Raw genomic sequence first — 24903 nt, forward strand, 5'->3', positions numbered from 1 at the left:
AAATAACATCCAATTCTTAGTTTTTCCTGAAAAATTAAAAGAAGATTGTAAGAAATGAGCAGTGTATATTAGACAAATAATAAGTGTGAGTTGAGGAAGGATGTACAAGAAAGAGCATTCTTGCAACTACACTGAAATCAAAATAGAAATTTCCATTTTTTTTTTGAATACAAAATAAGCCTACTCCTGCTTGTGTGTCTTACAGACTTAGCATGGCTTTTACCAAGAGGGTCTTTACATTTTGACAGTTTATTTTTTCCAAAGTCTGCATGTTCGAGTATATATTATAAAGTTAGTACTTCATTATACCCCTTCAGCAAAACAAAAAGTCTAAATATGTTTAATGATTTAGTTTTTGCATAAGAACATTACTTAATGGTGCTTGAATTAACAAAATGAATTGAGCTAATTGATGACAACCCTTCTTAATGATACACTGACTTTCTGGGTCATCTCTCCTACTTCTGTCAATCTCATTAGCCCAGGGCCACTTGCATACTGGGCGCCCTCAGGCATTTCTATAGATCAACTAAATGGGGATGCTTCAATGCTAAGTCAGGGAGAAGCAGATTTTCTGCTGTCTTCTGACTCCTTTCTTTCTCCCACCCTGAAAATCATCAATCTTTCAGGAGTGTTAAATTTACTTTGAAGGTCATAAATATAGACTGGTGCAATTTTTTACTGAAGAACTTTGTTATATTGAGATAAAGGCTTGATGAAGCACCAGGTTACATGTAAAGAACTGACTACAAACAAAAATACAATATATGGTCTGTATTTTAATAAATATATTCAAACATTATGAACTTAAATATCAGCGTTGCATAAAGAAACATTGGCAGAACATACCAAGAGATTCATGGTTAAAAGAAATAGAGATACATGTGTTTAGGTATAAAAAAAAAAAAAAGTGAAAGTGAATACGTTTTGAAACAAACATAATGCCTCGTACTAGAATATTTTAGTCCATGAGTAAAATTGTAAAAATACTTAAACCTACGTAGCTGTTGAAGATAAGCGTATTAAAAGTACAGTCTTCCTAAGACTCTCTGAAAATCAAAGAACAGAGGGCAAAAATGATCGATGAAATACCTAAAGACAAATATTAAATTTTATATACTTTTTTTCTGAGTTGATTTAACCTCCTATGAACAATAGTTGTCTTGTAAATGGATGTATATGAATTTTAGGAACCAAACTTTCAAATGGAATTTATTTCAGTTATGCCACAGACTCAGAGAAATGTCACATTTATTCAATGAGTTATTTGTTACTTAGAAGTTTAAGTGTTTTGACCAGTGAAAAGTTAACAACAAAATGAAAAGAGCTGAGCATAGCATGATTTAAAGAATGCCAATTTGTAACCCAGGGGATAGGTATTTGCATACTAATTGTAATGTTCCTGCTGTCACATTACCTTCAGCTTGAAGATCAGTCAGAAAGAGAAATTCGACATCATCTGTGACAGTCAGACAGTGGAACGAAAAATGCCAGTGAAGTGAGTTGCCTTTTAAAGCTATTTTTGTCTCAGAAGAGGTACAAATGAAACACTTGAGCCTTCATTAGTCTCGATGTTTTGTTTCCTTCATTTCTGATAAATATGCTAATTGTTGTCTTTCTTACTGATTGATTTTCTTCCCCTTTCTCTATTGATTTCTTCTTCTTTTCTAAAATATGTCAACAGCTCATGACTTGCTTTTGCAGTTAGTTCTTTATATTTGCTAATATAAAGCAAGGTTATAAAGGGAGAAAAACCGGTGAGCTTTCTTTATGTGAAGCTTTTCAAAATAATGAAATGTTAAGAGTTCGAGACATAGATATGTCTGATCCTTGCAAAAATTATTCATTATTGCAATATTTATTGAGAAATTTGAAAACAGATATTAAGTGCTGGGTAAGGAAGCAGCTGTCACTTCCTAGAGCACATGGACCCCTTGCTTGAATTTCCCATTCTCCAGCACACTGCTAATTGAGTGTGAACAGCTAAGTTGTTGGATTCCACATTTTTTAATGCAATACAACTGGTTCTAGCTGGCACAATTAGCAAGATAACTGGTAGCTTTCACGCAGTTCCCATCTGGCCTGGCTCTTCTCCGGACACATAATATGGGGACTGCTGGCCTTGATGGTGTTCGCTTAATGAAGGAAACAGAAAGGAAATCAGCCAAAACCCCATGAAACACTAAGTGCAATTTTGGCTCCAGATACATGGTGAATTTTCATGGCAAATCATACACATACAAAAAGTTACCCTGATTATGCATCACAGTTATTCAGGAAATGCACACACTCAGACAGTCAGACAAAAGCTCTGTTCGAGTTAAAACTAAAATCAAAACAAAATTTAAAAACAGAGAGAAATAGCAGAGAGGCACGTTGTCCATTTTTTCAAGGTAACACGTGTCAAGTGAAATTTAACCAAGTTAGTACATTTTTAAATTAGCCACCTTCTTTTTTTCACCAATTTGAATTCGCTAGTTTCTTTCTTAACATTTATATAGTTGCATTTTTTAAAGCATAAAACATAATTCTCACGTCTAACATGAGAAATGTCCTATTTTCATTTGATAACGTGTGACATTTAAGAATCTGTCTTCTGAAAAGTTTCTATTGAGTCCGCAATTACTGCAATTCAGCTATTATTTAGAGGAAATATTTGTGTGAAATGCAATAAACTCTATCAGAGAAAATGCAATTTCAAATTATTTATTATAAATGTTCCAAAACATGAACAAAGTACACGCATATGCATATTGACCTATTCATTCAAGGAAGAAGTGTAAAAAGAGTTTGGGTCATAAGGAGATATACCTGTGCTTGAATTCTAACTGCCTATTAGTATATGCAAGGTATTGCGCCAGTCATTAGCATCTCTGAGGCTCTTTATTCATTTGTAACATAGGATTAAAACGCATTGTCATTTATAAGATTAAATAAGGTAAAGTATATGACATGCTGAACACCATGTGGTATAGATTGCAAACATTCAATACATTGTTGTACATTTTGATGCTACTAAAAATATTGTCTTTCAGCTTATTCATATATAACAATAACTTACTCTTCCACAGAATTATAAATATACAATCAACCCGGAAGTTAAAATTTTAAACAGAAAATTAAGAACATTATTTCTTTAAATAGTTGCATTTCACCTAGCTTCTGAAAAGTAAATACTGTGTTACCACCAACCCTCCCATCATATCAGGTAGTCAAAATTGAACCTTTCAAGTCAAACTTGAAATAGGTTAGAAAATTGTGAGCTGAGAGCATTCCAGGAATTATCACACACCTGCAGAGGTATTCTTTCAGAGAGCTGAAAGGCAAATTTACCTTTTATAATAATGCAGCATTTGGTGGACCATAAATAATACTAGAATATCCCAGTATCTCTAATTCTGTTACCTATAATATTCTCTATCTGTAGAAAATTATATTCTAGTATATCTCTTTAACTCAAAACATTACAATTTTTCTCTTGTCCTTGGTATCACACCATTTTCAGACTTTGTTTTCTTCTTTTGTTTTTACTGTTTTCCTACACTAATGAAGATAACTAGAATAGCTACCATTTACTTCAATACTTCCATTCCTAAAACTCCTTTACTTCTGATAAGGTCTTCACTGAATATTCCTTTTGCTTTCAGTGTATGCAAAATCTGGCTCTCCCTAAATGACATGACTTGCCTTGATGACTTCAGAATGGATTTTGTCCATTTTCTCCAATTTCACATCTCTTAGGGATGGGAGTGAGGTCTGTAGTCTGTCGCTTCCCAATGATGCTTTCGCATCATGTCTCCTCTTCCTTCCACCATCACACGCTTTGATGCTAATGCCATTCAACTATAACTTTCAATAATCGTCTTATCACTGTCATCTACCAGCATCTTGAAAGCCATTGCGCTGTCTCCACTGAAGGTTTTAATACCCGCCACTCTTTGGGGTTTGGTCATTCCTTCATTATTTGTTTCTATGTTCAACAAACATTTTTTTGACCAGACATACTGTTCTTGGTGGTGGAAAATAACAATATTTCATCAGAGAACCTACACAATGGGGGAAGTGTATTTTCATCCCTGAATGCTTTTTGCCTAGATTGTTTCTCAGTGGTTTTTGTTTGTTTGTTTGTTTGTTTTTGTGTGTGTGTGTATGTGTGCTTTTTTTTTTTTTTTTTGGTAGCTGTTCCTCATTCAAAGTGGGTGTACTGTGCAGCCAAGCTTTGTCTTAAAACTCCTCACTTCCCTGTTCACTTACATGTATTCCACTCATGGAAAGTAGGCTTTTTAAAAATAATCTGTTAACCACTAAATATCAGTCTTCAAATAGATATATTTTTAGACATGTGCACATTAGGAGACCATGTGATGATTTTAGCACTATTTGGTAGAATTCTTACAAGATCTAATATTTGAGTCATATGAATTATCACATAAGCTTGTTAGAGTAACAGGTTTTATAGTGCACAAAAGCTCTTCAATGTAGATTTAAATCTAAGTTTCAGTCCCATTCTCCATTAATGAAAAATAGAAATTGAACAACTAAATTTTTTAAGTGTCCATTTAAATGAAAACCCACAATTTCAAAATGGTTTCACAGAAAATCTTGTGTCCCTAAGATTTAATAAATCAAGGGAGAAAGAAAAATCATCTGTCTACCACCAGCAAAGAAATCTCAGACGGGAAATGTAAGTAATGGAAGATAGTAAAATGAATTCCCAGTCACAGAGCCCTCTCTATGCACCCTCTAATGAGGACAGCCATTATTATCTGAAAATACAACCACATCTGCAACCACAGAAGAAAGCACACTCAATCCCAACACAAATAATAAAAATGGCAGCAAATTATAGGAAGTAATAGATATAAAAGCATAGAGATCACTTCACAAAGCGTATTCAAGATTAGTCACCTTAACATGCAAATGTAAAATTTATAAGAATTACTAGATATGAGACTCTATTTTATTATCAATTGTTTTAATAAAAACTTTCAAAAATTAGCCCATGCATTTCCATAAGTAGGTCATTTGCACATCACAGCTACATGATCTAAGTTTTTTTTCTGGGTAGCAGATGCTTTCTATGGTTGGGAGCTTATCTCATCAGGATCTTAGTTTATTAAGGGGAATAATGCATGATATATTTGCATCTCAGAAAATTTATATCTTAAACCTGATTTACTATTTCTACATCATATCCCCAAAAGTATACCTTCTTCAGAAGACTTAAGTCTATAAATTTTTTGACTTCCTTGGAAAAGATATTACTCTGTCCTGACAGATACCTAGATTTAAATAAATCATCCCAGAATGGGAAGCATACCAGTCTTAGGAGAAATAAGGTCTGTCTCAGAGTGGGGTAAAATCTTCTCAAAATACTATAAATAAATACTTTCAAGATCATCACATGTTAGAAATTCTTAACTGAAATTTTCTTTTACTTTTTTGATATACACAATTATGACATGGATAATTTTATATATTGTGAAAACTCAGAAAATAGTTCACTCATCACTACTGCTATCATGAAAACTTTTCAGAAATAGACTAGAGTAATGCCATGTAAATTAACAATTAATATATTTATAGTTGAGAAAAACTCAATATACTTCATAGAACCATGAGCAATATCTCCTTTGCACCTTTATTAGAATATAAGAATTTACAAATATTAATAACATTTAAGCATTAATAAGTAATTTGCTGATATCAAATTATATACCACTTTATGTTGCTATTGCTGTCCACTATGAAAAACATTAAATAATTTTTGCTTACCTTTTGCAGTTTGATTAATGGTGCTTTTAAATTACATAACTCAACAAATACACATATCTCAAATATTACTGTAGGTTATAGAAGAAAAAGATCACAATGCTATTGTCAAGGGTAGATGTTGTTTCTACAGGTCACCAACAACAGAAACAATGGCGTGGTCTGAAAATATGGACACACTTTTAACCAATCAAGGTAAGATACAACTAAGTTTAAAAATATAACGATTAAAAGTAAATCATTAAGTTCTGAACATTGTAGTCATCATAAAATATGAGTTTGATCAATATTTGAAGTATAAGATTTCCAACAGTCTCACAAATTTAGGTCTCAAACCTAAATGGAATTAGGTTGGACTTAAAATAAGACAAGATTATAGAAACTCAAAACGTTAACACAAAAAGAAAATCCCAAATAGGAAGTGAGAAATTTGTCATTTTTTTGTACTCATTATCATTTGATGTATGTATAATGACTGTTCTTGCTACAAGTTGAAAAAAATACACAAACTATTGAAAAGTTGAAAATTGAAATAAATGACTTGCTTTTTCATGTCTTGGAAGCTAAAAAAACTTTTTAAAGTATTTATTCCAACTGATATTCTAATTTCTAGTGAAAACAAAAACATATTTAAATGTATTAATATGTACCTGTGTGGATGTTTATATTTATATTTAATACGGCTCAATAAGGCAATTTGGGCCAATTATAAATAAAATACCCTGGAATTTGATTCAAAGTAATCATTTGGAACTTCTGTTTCTGTTATAGATAATTTTGCTTTGCAGCAGTTCTATTGCATACAGGAAAAAGAAATGGCACTACAGAGACATATATTTTAAAATATTTAAAATTTAGTATTGTTGGTACTAATCAAATGGAATTTCCACTTTAAATTTGTTAAGTAAATATCAGAATATTAGAAAAGTTTTTTTTTAACGTTTATTCGTTTTTGAGAGACAGAGAGAGACAGACCATGAATGGGGGAAGGGCAGAAACAGAGGGAGACAGAATCCGAAGCAGGATCCAGGCTCTGAGCTGTCAGCACAGAGCCCCGACAGTGGACTCGAACTCACCAGTTGTGAGATCATGACCTGAGCCGAAGTCAGATGCTTAACCGACTGAGCCACCCAGCCGTCCCTAGAAAAGTTTAAAACATTATAAAGTTCGGTGAATTTTTCATAGTTGCTTATTCATATATAAAATTGGATTGGATTAAACAAAATTATTCTGATTTTATGATTCTTAAATAACTAATTCCTAAAGCATAGACATAAAAGAATCCACGTTGCTCCTAGAATCCAATTAAGAACATATACCAAAGACATCAAAGATATGGAATTGCATTTTTATAAGTTTTGAATGGCGTGTTTCTTTTCTACTTAAGTGTATAACCAGTGGGACAGATCAGGTTTACAAAAAGCCTTAAGAAAGTATCTCTGCAGGTGGTGATCCGGCTGGCTCCAGAGAAGGGGAGATCCAGGGGCCAACACCACAGAACAGAGGCATAGAAGATGTTGAGCTGAAGACAAATGCTTTCCGCAACATATCTCCTGATCTTTTTTATTTCGTGCCCACATAGAGTAGAAGACACACAGATTCATTTGAGTAGCTGTTGGTTTTTGCTTTTTATAATACCAAAAACAGCTTACAAAAAGAAAATGCTTCTTAATGCTTTAAACAGCTAAATGATTTCACCAAATTATCTAGTTATTTTGTCATCTTGGGGATATGTCTTACAGGTACCACACATAGGCTCTCAGATAGGTTTCAACACCTATTGTTTATTCCATTTGTCTAACCAGTAGCCATTCCAATTTGTAGAGAGTGCTCTCAGATGATATCATTTTAATATGTAGCATATTATTCCAAAGTCACATGACATTTTTTGATCGTTCATATTGTATACATAGAATAGAAGCAGAGTTCAGTAAAATAGTGTGTTCAAGACAAGGATAGCTAACTCGTTTTAGCTGTTTATTCTGTTCCATTGTGCCCTAAACCTAGTGATGGCAGGGGGAGAGAAGCCGATAATTGCTCTCAGAGTGGTCCTTCATTAAAATGGTAGGATGTGAGAAAATAGTAAGTTTCTTGATCTCTACCTTCCCATCTCTCTAAGATGCATTTAGATAATCCTCACTGGGAGGAAGCCTCATATACCTTAACGACACACATATAAAATATTGCCAGACAGGAATCTACGTTCTTCCCGTATCCCTAAAGTATACTTCATTCTCTATATAAAATAGATTTTAGCATCAATTCTGTTTTGACCCCTCAAATTCATCATTGTTTGGACAAAACTCATGGAAATTTTAATTGACTGTTACTAAGAGGATTTTTATAACCTAAATTTGTGTCACAGAAGCTTCTTGGATGTATTTTTAAATGCAATAAATGTGCAGTTAATTGAATTTTTTATAGTGATCACATATTAACGACATCCACACTCTCCAATATTTCTACTGAGAATTTTAATTGGTACCTGATAACCTTTTGCCATGACTTGTTATTTCAACGCTATTTCGAATAATAAAAAAATGGTTAAATCTATTTTTAATCCAGTGTTTTTAGACATTTTAATCTTGCTCCCTTGAAGCCTTTCCCATTTTCTTTCACTAAACCATTCTGCTTCGTACCTGCAGCAACCTACAAACAACTGACTTTGGCTTCTTTTTCATAAACTATCTCTAACATTTTCTTTTTCACTAGTTAATTTTCCCTTTCCCCTGATTCTCCACAAGTTTATTAGTCCCAGCTTTGGAACTTGAAGGATCAGGTCTCTAAGCACACAGTCAGGGAAGAGCTGCTTTGAGGACATGCTAGGGGACCCTCGTGGCAGATGGAAGAGAAAGCCACCAACGTACCCTCCCAGAGGCAAGATCCCTCCCAAAGGCAAAAGCACTGATGTATATTTTCCTCCTCAGAGAGATCCATAGTCTCATTTATAAACAACTACCAACCTCAGAAGGGTACACTCTATGAAACCGCATAATGTGAACTCAAGGTACTGGCTTAGTCCACCAACTGCGGGAATGTGATAATGACTTTTCTTACCTGCTAACAAAAAGCACACTCCTAACCATTCTCATCACTAAACAATTTAGCAAGAATTACCTTCTTGAATGAGCTCTATATATGCCAAAGAAGAATATTTCAGGGCACATTTTGATGAAAAAATAAAGAAAAGAACAGTTTAAACAGGTGGTCATAAACTCAAATATCTATGAGAACAAGGAATAACACATGTGTAAATTTGACTGAAAGTAAAATGATGGGGAGAGATAAGGCATATGGGAATCATAGGCTGCAAGCACTAGCTGTTGTTATTAAATTCAAAGGAAATAGCATATACTAATCGAGGCAAAGTAAACAGCCTGCAAGTATGTGGGCCTATTTGCAGCCCCTGGTCTAAAGTTTCTGAACAAATTCATGCTCAGGAGAATACATGGGAGCAGGAGAAAAACACCATGAACAGGCTATGTTACAGTAGGTGCCATGAGGGAGATTGGAGGGACATCAGTGTTTTGTTTAAGGTAACATTGGGGAAAAGCCCATTTATTTGCCTCATTGACTTATAATTGCCTATCGCTACATCAAGAGGAAAAGCATTCACTCCAAGTATTTTGCCCATTATTTTCCTGGGTTAGAGATTAGAATTGGCCAATATATTCATCCAAAATTAATAAATGCCAGTCCTTCCTTCTTTGCTTTGAGCCCAAACCCACACAATCTAATCCCTTAGCATCAAATTGTGCTTCCTCACCAACTCAAGGTAACAAAGATATTCTTACTTGAAATTGCTTTTAACATCATTAGCTTCATTTGGGCTTAGTGCATTGGGTGTAGAAAGCTAAAGCCTATGCAGTTTCCCATAAAGTAACTGCTATCAAGACTTTACCCTACGGGTGCCCGGGTGGCTCTGTCAGTTGAGCGTCCAACTTTGGTTCAGGTTATGATCTCATGGTTTGTGAGTCAAGCCCCGTGTTGGGTTCTGTGCTGACAGCTCGGAGCCTGGAGCCTGCTTTGGATTCTGTGTCTCCCTCTCTCTCTGTCCTCCCCTGCTCTCTCTCTCTCTCTCTCAAAAATAAATAAACATTAAAAAAAAAAAGACTTTCCCCTAAACGCAACTCCTAGACATTTCAGATCTAGAAAGAAAAGTACAGGTTTTCTTTGTTAGTGGAGCTAACTGGATACATAGAGACAAGACTATTTTATGTTCATGATTACTGATCAAAAATAAGGTTTCTACACTTAAAGACAAAAACGTAAGTATATATAGAAGGATGATAAACATTTGCCACTGAATACTAAGTAAATGCTCATATCATACAACGTATTCATATTGGTTATGTATACTGCACTGAATGTTTCTTAAATTTTTCTCTTTTGTATTTTACAGCTGGTCTAGATGCTTTTCGAACATTTCTAAAATCAGAGTTTAGTGAAGAAAATGTTGAGTTCTGGCTTGCCTGTGAAGACTTCAAAAAAACAGAAAGTGCAGAAAAGATGGCTTCTAAAGCCAAGATGATTTATTCTGAATTCATTGAAGCTGATGCCCCTAAAGAGGTGAGTAGAATATTCTAGAATAGTGAATATTCATCTCCTAGCAAATCTGCTCCCAATTATAAGACACTAAATCCATCTAAAGGGAAATCAAATTGTCGCTATGTATTCAAATTGAAAATGTCTGTAAACTCCAATAGAAGTGTCTTAAGATGATCCTATCTTTCACTGATTCAGCAAATATTTTTCAACACCTGTTATGTGCCAGGTTTTGTTTCTTTGACCAAAACTTTGACCAGAAGTTTTGTTTCTCTAGCACGACATTCATACTCTTGAAAAATAGTATTTATTGTCTTAAGTTAAATTGCTCTAAAGTTAATCCTACAGAAATGCTATTTAAATGTGTTGTTGCATTTCAAGCTCACTTTGGTTTTTCCTGTTGTAAATCATGGTAGTCAACGTGGAATAGAATTCTAGAGTAGAATAATTTATTTAACAAATTAAGAATAATATGTGGGGGGAATACAGCTACTAACCAACATTATGAATTCTTCATTTTTAGTAGTTTGGATGTCCACATTATGGCATGTAATGTCTTATTTTTCAAAAGAAGGGTTTGCTTACCTTTATTTCTTTAATGGCAAAAATAAGCCAAAGGTGTGAGGCATTGTTTTATGTGATCAGGACCCACCTGCGATGCTTTAAAGTCAGGAAAGTAGAAAACGCCTTAGAAAGAAACCTGGAAAGACTGATAATAGCTCCCCAAAAAGTGTTCAATGTGTGTAACACCTCATTTATATTTGATTTCATTTTCAGAACCAAAACTGTGATCATCTTCACATACCCCTTTAACATTTTACTTTAAAGTTTAAGCAATTTATAATTTAAAACCACTTCCGTTCCCCGCTGATGATATCCTGTAAGCAAAGAGTTTTAATGCATAAATAGCAAACAGAAAGCTACACTGCATTACTAGTACCAAATAGAAACTTCTGGTACAAGTCATTTTTCTAATAGAGGTAAAATATCAGTTTCCTCCAAAGGGACAGTTATATTTTCTGATCCAAAATTAGGATTCATGGTGTGAGAAGGGTTATTGTACTTATGGGGACAAAGAACAAAATAGGTGAAATGAAAACACTTTTGGAAAGTCCAGGACATAAAGTTGCTGTAGCAGTAGTTCAAGTTTTAATTGGACATTAATTACTGCAGCATACATTGGCTAGTATAACTTTACAGGCATATATATGAGCCACTAAAGCACAGCCTTGAATTCATGGGGTGGTGAAGGCAGGGGGTGGATTTTTAACTGCTGTGGAGCTATTTTAACATTCATTTCCCAGTCACCATCTAAGAATCAATAAATAATTCTGGAAAATTGAAAATATAGTGTATGAGATTTGTCAAGTTGATTAATGTGTCATTCCCTAAAAGGCTTTGAAATCAGCTCTAAAGATATCCTATTTATTGTGATATTGATTTGAAAGCCAGATTTTTTTCTTCTTTATGAATTCATCTAATTAACAGTGATTGTTTTAGAATAACATTCTCAAAAATTTGCATGAAAAGTCTTCTAATAAGAAATGCCACCTTTTCATTCAATCTTACAATATATAATAAATTATCAATTTTGACAAAACAGTTTTGTTTTCCTAGTCTTGTCTTCTAAAATAAATTTACACAGTAATAATTTAAACAAAGAGCACAGTCATTATTTTAGGATATAAGAATTTTACAGCTTTTTATAATTTGTCCATCTAATTAAATTGGCTAAATAAATATAACTAAATTTATGACTGCTTTTCAAGTAGTAGATTATGTTTTCTCCTTGAAGTGTCTAAAAATGTTTTTATTGAATATGACAAAATTCACTGAAAACAAAGAAATATATATATATATTTGAAATAGTCATTATCTTTCCTATTATTTGCCATTAGTTGTTTCTAGTTCAACAAATTATTAAATTTCAATTCCCAAATTACTAAAGGGCATTTGCCTCTTATATTATATACCAATCACAGTCTTCAAGATATTTCCCTGTAGTCCATCAGCTTTAGTTTAATTTTATTACAACTGCGAGTATGTTGAGTCATTAAATCTATTTTTTGAATACCTGTCCACACAGTGAAGTGATGAAACAGAAGATAGTGACTTGTAATAAAACCAGCCAAATATACAAAAAGCAATATAATAATAAAGCCACATTTAAAATTCATTTTAGCACACTGGAAAAGTGATCAAATCTGGAGAGTTAAGGGATGTTTTTTCAGGGTAATTTACACATGAAAAATGTATGTCATGAAAAGAGTAATATCAAGTCAGCATTTGAAGAAAGAGTATTTCAGACTGAGGACATGGTGATACAACATGGAGGTACAAAGCTTCCCGGTGTTTTCTAGAAACTGCAAACATTTTGATATTGCTAATGAGAAGTGGGGGGTGAAGTTGGATAGGCAGCAGTAAAGATAAAGAAAAGATGGGAAGTATTCTGGATTTATCTAGTAGGCAGACTTAACAAGATGAGGTGATATATTTGATATGGAAGCTGGAAGACATGATTTTCATAAGTAAAAACAGTTACTTAAGAATGAGATTTATATGAAAATATTCTCCATTTTGTTATACGGTTGTAGTTGTACAAGTGACTCTTACAAAGAATCAAAATTATAACCAATTTCCTTGGTAGCAAACCCTAAAGTAAAGGACAATGGCAAAGTCATCTTATCCGAATGTCTATTAATTCCTGTTTATTTTCTTTTCCACTTCTTGTGTCTTTATTTCCTCATCTATAAAGTTGCTATCATAACTTAACAATTTTTAATTTATGCACTTAGACAATTTACAATTAGATTATACTAAATTTACAATAAACAATCCCTGTCTATAAATTGACATTACTAATGGTTCTCAGTTTCCCAGGCAAAGACAGCACGTTGAACAAAACAGCAAAAAAAATGAACTTCTAGGTCTCTAAGAGAAATGATAATAATTGTAACTGGCCTTTATGCCCTCTCACTTACAGTGTTACAGTTCCTTTGGTTTCTACACTAATAGAGAGTTAGTGTGATGTAATGGAAAATTGGAAATTTAGAGATACCTAGATCTAATTCAAATCCTGTAATTTTGTGGTAAGCTGCTTTATCTCTCTGAGCCTCAGTTTCCTCATCTAAGAAAGCATTTATAAAACAAGCATGTAACAACCACAGAACACACATGAGAATGATGAATGGGACCACATGTCAATGGTTTACATTATGCAGAACAGCTTTTAAGAAATTGTAATCCCTTTCTTTTTTAAAAAAAAAACAAGTCACATTATAGTCTTATGGGCTATAGTTTCAACCTGAAAACAACCATTATATAAACATGTTAGCAAATCACTAGTTTCAAATAAAAAGTACTACTCATTGAATGGACTATACCTGAATAATTTTAGAAGAAAATGCTGAGGAAAAAAAAAGTATGACCCAAGTATTTTAAGTAAGTGATTTGAAAATGAGAAAATTATTAGACAAGCAATATTTTTAAATTATTTTTAATAATGTTAAAATATTTTCAAGCAATATTTTCTACTTAACACACATTACGTACCTTTAGGTGGTAACAGAAAAGTTCTTAAACTTGTATTCATTCTTCCTTTAATTTGGAAAGAATTTCATAATATTTCATAATATTTGGAAATTTTAAGAAAATAATACTTCGTCTCAAAAGAATGGAAATCTTCAAAAAAATTCAAATAATATTTTTGTATTAGCTAAGACACTGACATATTTTAAATATTCATGTTATATCTATATCACTTATATATATTATGTTTATATCATTCCTTTATATTGAAAAGAAAATTGGCCAGGATGGAAAAATATGTGATTAGAGAGAGAAATGTTTATGTCATCATTCTGTGATATTAGAAAATGTTCTAAATTATACAACAGTGGGATGTTTAAAATTATATAAATTCAAAATCCAACTGCATATTATCCTGGATTATTCAATCCAGGAACAAATACATTGGCAGTTTTTTAAGTCAAAGGATATTGGTGTGAAGTACTTAATTGTTAAATGTATTTATTAAATGTGAAGACACCATAATTCATAAGACAAAGCAGGAACTATAGTCATAAAGAAGAAGGTATCTTAATGAGTAGTGTGCAGGACACTTTTTAAAATATCTGTGTCTGGTTTTTTGTTTTTATTTTTAAGGCAGTATAATGTTATTTATTGGCATATTTTATTTCACAACAGTAAATGCTTATTCTGTGCCTACTATTTACCCTCATATATGATAAAGTACCTCCATGGAAGAGAAGCTCAGTCTAGGCTGGAGAACAGAATTAACACACACACACACACATACACACACACACACACACACACAAGTATAAAGCAATATGTTGTGTGAAGCAGGCAGCTTGATAAGGAAATGCAAGAAAATAAAATAGGTTGAAACTATGGTTTGACTCAAAAAAACTTTGAATCTAGTTGGGTTTTTAAAAATGAAATTTATAGAACTAGGAAAAAATAGCAAGGCAACAAATGATTAAGTGCAAAACCAAAAAAAGTTACAGAGGAAACTCTTTGCATTAAACCTAGAAGGATATAATAATTGAATAGTAGTGAGACAAGATATTGAGATAAGGCCTTTATTTTAAGATTAGATTTAAATGGAGTCATGAGCTAAGGAAACAGATACATGAATTATTGGTAGAGAGAAGCCCATGAAAATGGGCATTTAGAAGCACTTCTGGATATAACTGTCTTGCCAATTTTGTATTCTCCATCTTACATTCAAAACTTTTCTTTGCATTTTTAAGTGCCATTTCCTCGGTGTGTTGATGTTTTTGTCCTACCCCACAAGTTGCTGCTTATCAACAGTGCCCCCCCCAACTCTAGAATCATCTCCAGATATAATGAGTTTGCTTATTTATTAATTTCCTAACTTTGGTGCACTAATCACTAAGTGTCTAATACATGTCAGGAATCATGCTGGTGCAGATAAGAAAAAGGAAAGAATCCTTGAACAGGTAAAGCTAACCATTTTGATGGGAGGACTCCAGTTAAAAAATAATTACAATAAGCTTCCATGAGAGTTGCAGTAGGGAAATACAGGTAATGTGGTAGCATGCGTCAGGAAAATCCGATTCTAGGGGGTGATAAAATATATCTCAAAAGAAGTAATTCATGAGCTTTGACCAGTGATGGGAGTATAGAGGGAAATAAAACACAATAGGAGGGAAGAAAGGAAAGGAAGAACAGCGGAGAAAAGGATCAGCCAGTGCCTAGAAGCTAGTCCAGTAGGGAAGGAAGCCTAGTACTGTATGTCGCAGTGCAAACTGGGGTAATTCACCTCCTGGAGCCCAATAATTTCTGCTTCTGAAAATAAAGGGTCTATGAAAAAGAAAGAGAGAGACAGGAGAAAAAGGAGCAAATTGAGGAGAAGGTGGGGTAGGAGGAAGGGAGGAAAACACAGCTAAAGAAACCCATGAGTAACATGTGCACAGTGCTTCTACGTGGACTCTCATCCGATCATCGTTGTCACTATCTTACGGAGGTATCACAATCATCCACATTGTACGGATGAAAATGAACTGAGCCCTAGAGAAAAAGTAATGAGCCCTGCATCATTAAGATACAACAGACCACGAGGCGAGAGGTCCACAGCCCATGCTTTTAGGTTTCAAATTCCTTTCTTCAGATCTATTTATCTTATATGTTTGCAAAATAGCCCAGAAACCTTGATGTTTATGCTAAAGGCAAAAGTATAAAATTATCTTGGCACATAGAGTCTATCTTCCTTTCTAACAAAAGCTTTATTTCTCTTTAATTTGTATAACTTCTTAAGCTATGAAGCTTAGATTCAAATATGGCATTAAGAGAAACAAGAGTTGTGGGAGTATTTCTTCCAAATAATTTGCAGTATCATTTCGGGCCTCTGAAAAATTGGTTGCTACATTTCAACTCAAAAAGAAAACAGTCAGGAGTGCCTGGGTGACTCAGTAGGTTAAGGATCCAATTCTTGATTTCGGCTCAGGTCATGATCTCACGGTTTGTGGGATCGAGCCACACATGTGGCTGTGCACCAGGTGTGGAGCCTGCTTAAGATTCTCTCTCTCCCTCTCCCTCTACTCCTCCCCTACTCACACATGCACGCAAAAGCTCTCTCACTCTCGCTCTCTCTTACAAAAAAAAAGGAAAACAGAAATACTCAGGTGTTTTTTGAACTTCCATGGATCCCTGTGCTACTGAAATTAATCTTGGATTAGTATGTTTGTGCTGTTGAATGAAGCCAGTCAATCTGACTCCCCTGCAGCTGTTCCAGATAGCTTTGCTTATGTATGTCTATTTTTAGCAATCCTTATACATTGTCCATACATATTAAGTACATTATTTTTAGCAATTTGTGTGATTTCATATGTTATGATTTCTTTTGTTTCTTTGCCCAGTTTGAGATGTTAGCATTACCTCCCGATTCGTGTCACTTATTTCTGTCTCTAAAGCCAATAAGAACAAAAGGATAAAGTCTTGTGCAGGGATGAATTCCTTCTAGATGTTACAGACTTGGCTATTTTCAACTTTAATAGCCCCTTGAGAATATATTTCAGAATATTCGTGTGCCTTTAATGATGCCAAAAATGAAGTAATAGAAGAGGTGTTAGTGGTGATTAAATAGAATTATGTAACCAAAAACATGATTATAGGCGGCTTTAATTTGAATAGTAATTTTTAAGCTCTGTTGTGAATGAGGTCTGAGATGCTGCCTGCTCCATTTTAGTAAGGTGTTTTACATATGCATGCACACACCCTTTGCATAATGACAGTCTCCTGCTACACTATACTTTCTAAATGAGGACAAGGCTATCTAATTTGAATGTGAGAACACAATTGAAAACTTTTCATTCAAATTATGTAAAATTATATAAAGCACAGTTTAGGGTCACAGGAAAGCCAAATGGTACACTTTAAAATGTATTCTTCCTGATAAAATAATTTGTTGAAAACCAAAAGAATTTAAAAACCACTGGTGTAGCAAAGAGGAATTTGGCTGGCATGCCTTGTAGTTAACAAAATCACATGGGTACTAAAATATTCTGGATCTTTAGAATAAAATTGTTTTTAAACAACTACCACAAACATCATTCAGAAGGCAGTCATTTTAATGCAATGGATTGCTGTCAATGTCACCAGTGTCAAGGCCTTTTCAAAACTGACAGAATTTAAAAGCCTCTAAACGGTTGTGATGACATCTCAGCTGTCATTCTGGAAGAACCACAATTCTTGTTTTCTGAGATTGACAGTGCAGTGGTCTCAGATATCTAAGATAATTTATAATCTTTTGAAAAATAAGCATATTAAATATTGTATTTCAAGGAGTCCTTGAAACTAAAGAGTATCTTTACAAACACAATGCAAGTAACTATCATATTAGGAAATAATAGATCTCTGTTTATTTCCTCAACTGACACACTGTTCAGCCCAGGCTCTGGACCTACTAGTTTGACTGCTCAGCGAAGTCTAAGCTGCCCTGTAACTCCCAAGCAATTCAGGAGTCCCTCAATACCATACAATTGGAAAGTGTGCATCTTTAGAAGGCCACTTCCTGATGGATCTCACTTTTGGTCTACTCTGAGCTCAACACCTTTTCTGTCTTACTTTTTGAGATAGAAATCCATCCATGTATTTTCTGGTAGAACTCAGCCAAAAATCATAGTTGAAATGAATGCAAAGTTGAGGGTATGGTTGACAGACATGCCCCAGAAGTGATTCTTTTAAAGAAATTTATGTCAGAATATATATATTAGGCCCAACATTTTTCACTTCTTCCACCGGTTACTGAAAATTCAAGGCATTTTGAGAAGAAAAGACGTGACAATTTTGATAGCTTAATTCTCACATCTCACCCAAATTGACTTTTCAGGGGGCATTTAACAAAATTGATCACTCTCTCTCTTTTTTTTTTAAATTTTTTTAACTTTTATTTATTTTTGAGACAGAGAGAGACAGAGCACGAACTGGGGAGGAGCAGAGAGAGAGGGAGACACAGAATCCGAAACAGGCTCCAGGCTCTGAGCTGTCAGCACAGAGCCCGACGCGGGGCTCGAACTCACAGACCGTGAGATCGTGACCTGAGCTGAAGTCGGACGCCCAACCGACCAAGCCACCCAGGCGCCCCGATCACTCTCTCTTAATTGAAATACTATCTTTAATTGACTTCTAAGACTTAATCTCTTCCCTCCTTACTGACTGCTCTTTAACAATTGCTTTTGCTGTGCAGACCCATAACCCAACATACACTATAATGAGGGAAGGCAATCCTCATTTCTTTTCTTTTTTTAATATAATTTATTGTCAAGTTAACTAACATACAGTTTATACAGTGTGCTCTTGGCTTCAGAGGTAGATTCCCATGTTTCACTGCTTATATACCACACCCAGTGCTCATCCCAACAAGTGCCCACCTCAATGCCCATCAGCCATTTCCCCTTCTGCCCGCCCCCCCCCGCACCTCCATCAACACTCAGTTTGTTCTCTGTATTTAAGTCTCTTATGGTTGCCTCCCTCTTTGTCTGAAACTACTTTTTTCCAATTCCCTTCCCCCATGGTCTTCTGTTAACTTTCTCAGATTCCACATATGAGTGAAAACATATGATATCTGTCTTTCTCTGACTGACTTACTTTCTGCTTACATTCACTCTGCCAGGAATTTCCTCTAGTTCTATTTCTTTAAAAGAGCAGCTCAAGGGGGCACCTGGGTGGTTCAGTCAGTTAAGGGTCCGACTGGGGCTCAGGTCATGATCCCATGGTTCATGAGTTCAAGCCATACGTCGGGCTCTGTGCTGACAGCTCAGAGCCTGGAGTCTTTTTCATATTCTGTGTCTCCCTCTCACTCGGTGCCCCTCCCCCCACCTCATGTTCTATCTCTCTCCCTCCCAAAAATAAAAAAATAAATAAAATAAACATTAAAAAAATGTTTAAAGGGCAGCTCAAACTTAACAAATTCAAGTCTGAGTCCTGATTTTGTGTTCAAAACTATCTTCTACTTGAGTCTCCCAATCTTAGTTAATAGCAACTCTGTTCTTCTGTTTGCTCTGGTGAAATAATTGGTAGTCATCCTTGATTCTTCTCTTCCACTCACACCCCATGTCCAATCCATCAACACTTTCTGTCACCTCATTCTTCAGAATATTGTTAAAATCCAGCCATTCTTAAAGATTTTGTCCCTCATCCCAGCTCACTATTCAATCACAAGCTCCACCCATTTACCTTCTAGATATCTTTAAAATATGTGCATGTCCCACTAATTACATAGTTGAATTCACCATCACCGACCACCTGAACTTCTGATATTTTTTTTCATTTTTCTTCCTTTTAAACACACCCAGCTATCACACCACATGGCAACCAGTGGCATGTTTTTTTGTTGTTGTTGTTGTTTTTCCAAACATGTTTGTACATCACCCCTTTACTTAAAATTCTCCTCCTTGCTCTCAGGTTAAGTAAGAATTCTTTAATGAGAACTACAAGGTCCCACATAATCTGGTGCCTTCATGCCTCTCCAGGTTCTTGTCTTTCCTCCTCTCAAACCCCACCAGGCTTCTTCTGGCTTACCCACCCATCTACAATTACCTTTCTTAATCTCTATTCATGACAGTACTTCAAAGATTTGCTTAAAATCTCATTTCCTTTGAACTGCCTTTTCAAAATCTGTCTTCTTGATGGACTTTTCACTTTAATCACCTCTTCAGATCCTTCACACAACTTCTAAGCACCCACTCAATAAAATATTTCAAATAAATAAGTTCTAGGAAAGATTACAAATGAAATGCCTACTTTTTCAAATATTTATTAGTTTTTACCCTCAGAAAAATGGGGATAATAATACTGTATATTTTATAGTAGTGTGCACGTGACATAAGACAGCCATATAAAGACTTAGTGTATCGGTACTAATATTTAATAAATAGCAACAATTATTATTTACAGTTAAAATAATCATATTTAAATATCATTATGATTATTTTAGAGATAATGTCAGTGTCCAAATATTTTGCCAGGGATGAAAACAGAGTAATCAAGGAAAACATCTAGGGAGAGAAGACTTCGTATAGATGAAAGAATGCATATTTTGGGAGGCATGCAAAGAAAAAGGAAATTAGCAAAATAAATAGGGAAAAGACAACAGATACAAAAAGAGTTAGTTCCATGTCATGAACTATTGAATTCTCTTTGTAGTGACAAATCTGTTTTCTCTGATAATCAGATTGGATACTTAATATTAACAGAAGCCTTTGTACCTAAATCTGTTTAATCAAGAAATCAAATATCTTAAAAACTTTAAATCAAAATAGTGTGTAATGATAAGGAAATTATAGTGACTTTCCTTCTGTGGGTAAGGAAGGCTTCCCAGAGGACATTCAACTTAAGCTAAATCATAAAAGGTAAGGAAAATCTATACAGAATAAAATCGTGGGGGTGAAAGGGATCTTAGATGCTGAAAACAGCACAAATAAGAGCTTTAGGTACAAGAGTTCCTTCAGGAACAGAAAGTAGACCAGTTTTATAGATATTGCTAAGGACAAGTAGGAGATTTTGAAACAGCGCATCGGACTCTGGGTGTGAGGAAGTTCAAATGCCAAGGTAAGATATGTAAAGCTTATGTTACTAAAAATAATGGGTTTTCAGCTGAATATTCATACAATGAAAGTGATATTTTGGTGAAACTGGTGTAGTTATGCTTTCACATGTTCAGGAGGGAAAGAAAAGACATTATAAGAAGAGGTATCAGACTAGAGGTAAATTTCATAATTTAGGAAAGAAATTCCATTATAAAAGACTAAACTGGAGAAATATGAGTGAAAAGGACCATTACAAAATTACAAAAGAAGAGGCAAATGAGGGGGAAAAATAGAGAGAGATGAAAGAAAAAAGAAATGTCAGAGATGACTCCTATGTTTTGAGCTTGAAGAACTTGGAGGAAAATAATGACATTTATACAAACATGTGGGTGTGATGTTTTGTCACTGACATTAAGCTGAATTGCCAAGACAGAGTCTCTTAAGACTACTAATTATCTCCTGGGATTAGTATATCTGCTCATCACTCAGCTATCATAGCTGATGTTGGCAGCTCCTTGGTAGGAAAACAGACAAGTCAGAAAAATAAGAGAGGTAAGTCAGAAGAACAATTTTAACCTATTTTAATAAATAACATTAATTATTGGTATTATGCTGAAGTGGAATAGTTTTCTTCAAAATTTAAACATGATTTTTAAGAGATATAGAAACTTATTTTTTACTTTATTTATTCAGTACATATTTATTGAGTCCTTACATGGCTCAAGGCATAGAGAGGGATGCAGAAAATGTAAATATAGCCTAAGTGACATAGGGTGGATATTACTTGAATGTAGCCTTACAGACATAGAAGATGGTGAAAGGAGTGACTTTCAGCTAGACTAGGATGGTACGAAATAAAGTGTTCGTAGGTGGGAAAATAAAAGGAATTTGAAAGGAAGTGTCCAGCTTGGTAGAAATACAGGGCACACCTAGAGGAGAAAACATTGCATCAGGTAGGACTATGTTGTAAAGTCCATGAATGCCAAAATCAAGGTTTTGGAGTTTTCAAATAGGAAATGGGGAGTTACTGCAAGTGTTCAGGTCTGATGAAAATAAGAATAAGCCAGCACTGTGTACCAGGCACGTGCCAGCCCTGCTGTCAGTGAAAACTCACCCAGTGAATGAATGCCTCAGTGAGCTGAATTGCTATATTTACTATTATGGGGGATACAAAGTTAAACAAATTGCAGATGATGCCATTAAACAATTAACAGCATGGCTAAGGGAGGGAACAGGCAATATTTATCCTCATATCCCCACAACACAAGATAGGATTGATGAAACAGAATACCCTAGATGTTTAAAAACCACTGCAAGAGCTTGACGTCGGCCACTATTTACTGATCCCCACTATGAGGCAGGCGGTATACTAGGTTCATGACATGTCATCATGCCACTTCCCTCCTCAGAACTCTTCAGGGTCTTCCTAGTGCTTCTAGCAGAAAAATAAGAACTCTTTACACTTCACGTAAGCCCTACAAGACTCGTAGGCAACTCTCATTACAGGAACTTTCTTTGTCACACTCTATACTCCAGCCATCCAGGCATAGCAGCTTTTCAGAACATAACAAATTCTTGCATCAGGGACTTTGCTTTCATTGTGTTTTTTTTTTCTGCCAGAAATGTTTTGCCCCAGATCCTTAGAAGACTCGCTTCTTCTCATCATTCAAGTTTAAATCTAAAATAATGCTATTTATTTAGTTGTTGGTTATCTTTTCCCAAGTATAGAAAGCATTTTTACATAATAGATACTCATAAATATTTGTGAAATCAGTGAATATATGGATCATTTCGTTTCATTCCTTGTAACAACTCAGTTAAGAACTATCTAGCTTAAACATGAGGAAGTAGAGCACAGAAATATTAAAATAACTCCCCTCTGGTCACCAAGGTTCTAAGTGTTAGAACACAGATGAGAAAATTATCCCAAAGTCTTTCCACTGTCCTGTACCATCTTCCTGTATAACGAAGAAGAAATTGATTCCAGGCTTTGAGGTCTTCAGCAAGTTGCAGCATTGAACCAGAGACTTTGATGGATGATGGCAAAGGATGATCAGAGAAATAAAAGTGCAGATGTGGGATCACTGAGTAGCTGACGTCTCTCAACAAAGAACATCTGTGAACAAATAGTGGCCTTTTCATGATTCTTTTCAAATTAAAAGTTTTTCTTCTTTCTTTCTTCCTGGAACAACAATATTAAAATATTTTGATATTACTTATCTCATTTAGTCCTTGAAACAGTTTAAGATAGATGCTATTCCTATTCCCTTTTATACCATGGAAATCGAAGATTAAAAGAAATGATAGAACTTACTTCATTCATATGAATAGCAAGTAAGTAGCTGAGGAAAGGTTTGATTATAGGTATGTCCTCCTCTTTTAACCTCCATTTAATAAGCAAAAATTAACATTTATAGTCTTTCTTTTACCAGACCCCCAAATTATGGCATTTTTGTAATCTCTTCCATTTTGCCAAGAGACACTTTAACTCTATTCAACTAATATTTATTGATTTCTTATTATATGGTAGATATTCTGCTAAAGACCAGAAAATAGAAAGATGAATAAGACAGATACAGGACCTGCCTTTCATGTTTTTAAATCTATGATTCAAATCTCTTCTGCACTTCATGAATATTTTCCATTTAAATTAGAAAACTTGGATATGAAATTTTCTGCTTCACAGAATATACCCTGGAATTTGTGTCCAAAAGAGTTGGACGAGTATCTTGACAAGAAGGTTTGGGGCATTTTACAAATTTTCAGATGAATGGTGTGTCTACTATAATAGATCTCTATTAGATCTTGCTGGGAATACTCATGTATAGTAATGTTATGGGGACAAGGATACACACACACACACACACACACACACGCACACACATATAGATCTATTCTGTGGAAGGCATGGGAGTCAATGAAGAGGGGGATATTATTTGCTTTATTTTGGCAAACAAAAAGAAACACAAATCAGAATGAAAAGCAATGATGTGTGGGAAAACAACAAGGGGAAGTATGAAAATGAGGATGAGTTGGTAGAAGCCAATCTAGTAAGTTCTATTTATTGTTCTGTCTAGGGAGAGTACATTGTAAGTATTAGGGTCAAAGTACTAAGGGAAAAGGATTTGCAGGAAAAGAAATTTAAAAACATGAAATATCTTGTTTGATTTTTCACCGTCCCATTTTTGTTTATAATCTCAAAATAAGGCTTTATCTGTGTTCTCTGTCAATGCCAACCCTCTCAACCTAGGAAATATAATTAAACCAAACATGTGTTCTACACTACAGAAAATAAATGTATGACCTTTCTGCTGTTTTGCATCAGATTAACTTTGTGTTTAGAAAAGAAATTATATAATATGTGCATCTACCATCTGTATAAACCATGTATTCCTTGATTAAACTAATGTAATGATATGCAAACTTATTTCCACAGATCAACATTGACTTCAGTACCAGGGACCTCATCTCAAAGAATATTGCAGAACCAACTCTCAAATGTTTTGATGAGGCTCAGAAGTTAATCTATAGTCTTATGGCCAAGGATTCTTTTCCTCGATTTCTAAAGTCAGAGATTTATAAGAAACTGGTAAATGGCAAGCAAGTTGGAAATCATAAAAAATGGTTTCCTTTTTTGTAAAAAAGGTTAATGATAAATCAGTAATGAAGTTAAAATTTGGGGAGAAACAAATGACAGGAGAGATCAACCTTTAATCGCTATACTCAAGGCTAAAATGTTTTAAATACACAAAAACAATATAAGTTTCTTTTAGGGTTTAGAAAACATTTTTTTTACTCCAGAAGAATACTTTTTTTAATATGTAAAGCTTGAATTTTTAAGTCATTTGTTTAGAATTATTCATTTTATCAGGTACTTAAAAATCTCCTACCGGGAGAATAAAAAGGAGTTAATAGAGATGTAATATACTCTTAAATCATAAGTGAATATTCTCATGACATTATGAATTCAAGAACTATATATCTTTGTGTTGCTGAGTGTGAGCTTGTTTAG

The 24903-nt window shown here is 34.4% G+C and overlaps 1 protein-coding gene across 1 annotated transcript; it reads left to right on the plus strand.

Annotated features, from left to right (window-relative positions):
- The first annotated feature begins 1487 nt into the window (after nt 1-1487).
- Nucleotides 1488-24531, plus strand: RGS21 (regulator of G protein signaling 21). The gene is made up of 4 exons (XM_019465613.1): nt 1488-1498; nt 5891-5967; nt 10175-10341; nt 24328-24531. Exons 1-4 carry the CDS (start codon nt 1488-1490, stop codon nt 24529-24531), a joined length of 459 nt encoding a protein of 152 aa, XP_019321158.1.
- Nucleotides 24532-24903: the final 372 nt, after the last annotated feature.

The sequence above is a fragment of the Panthera pardus genome, unplaced genomic scaffold (assembly GCF_024362965.1).
Source record: "Panthera pardus isolate Hobbes unplaced genomic scaffold, ASM2436296v1 HiC_scaffold_21, whole genome shotgun sequence".
NCBI classification, from domain to species: Eukaryota; Metazoa; Chordata; class Mammalia; order Carnivora; family Felidae; genus Panthera; species Panthera pardus.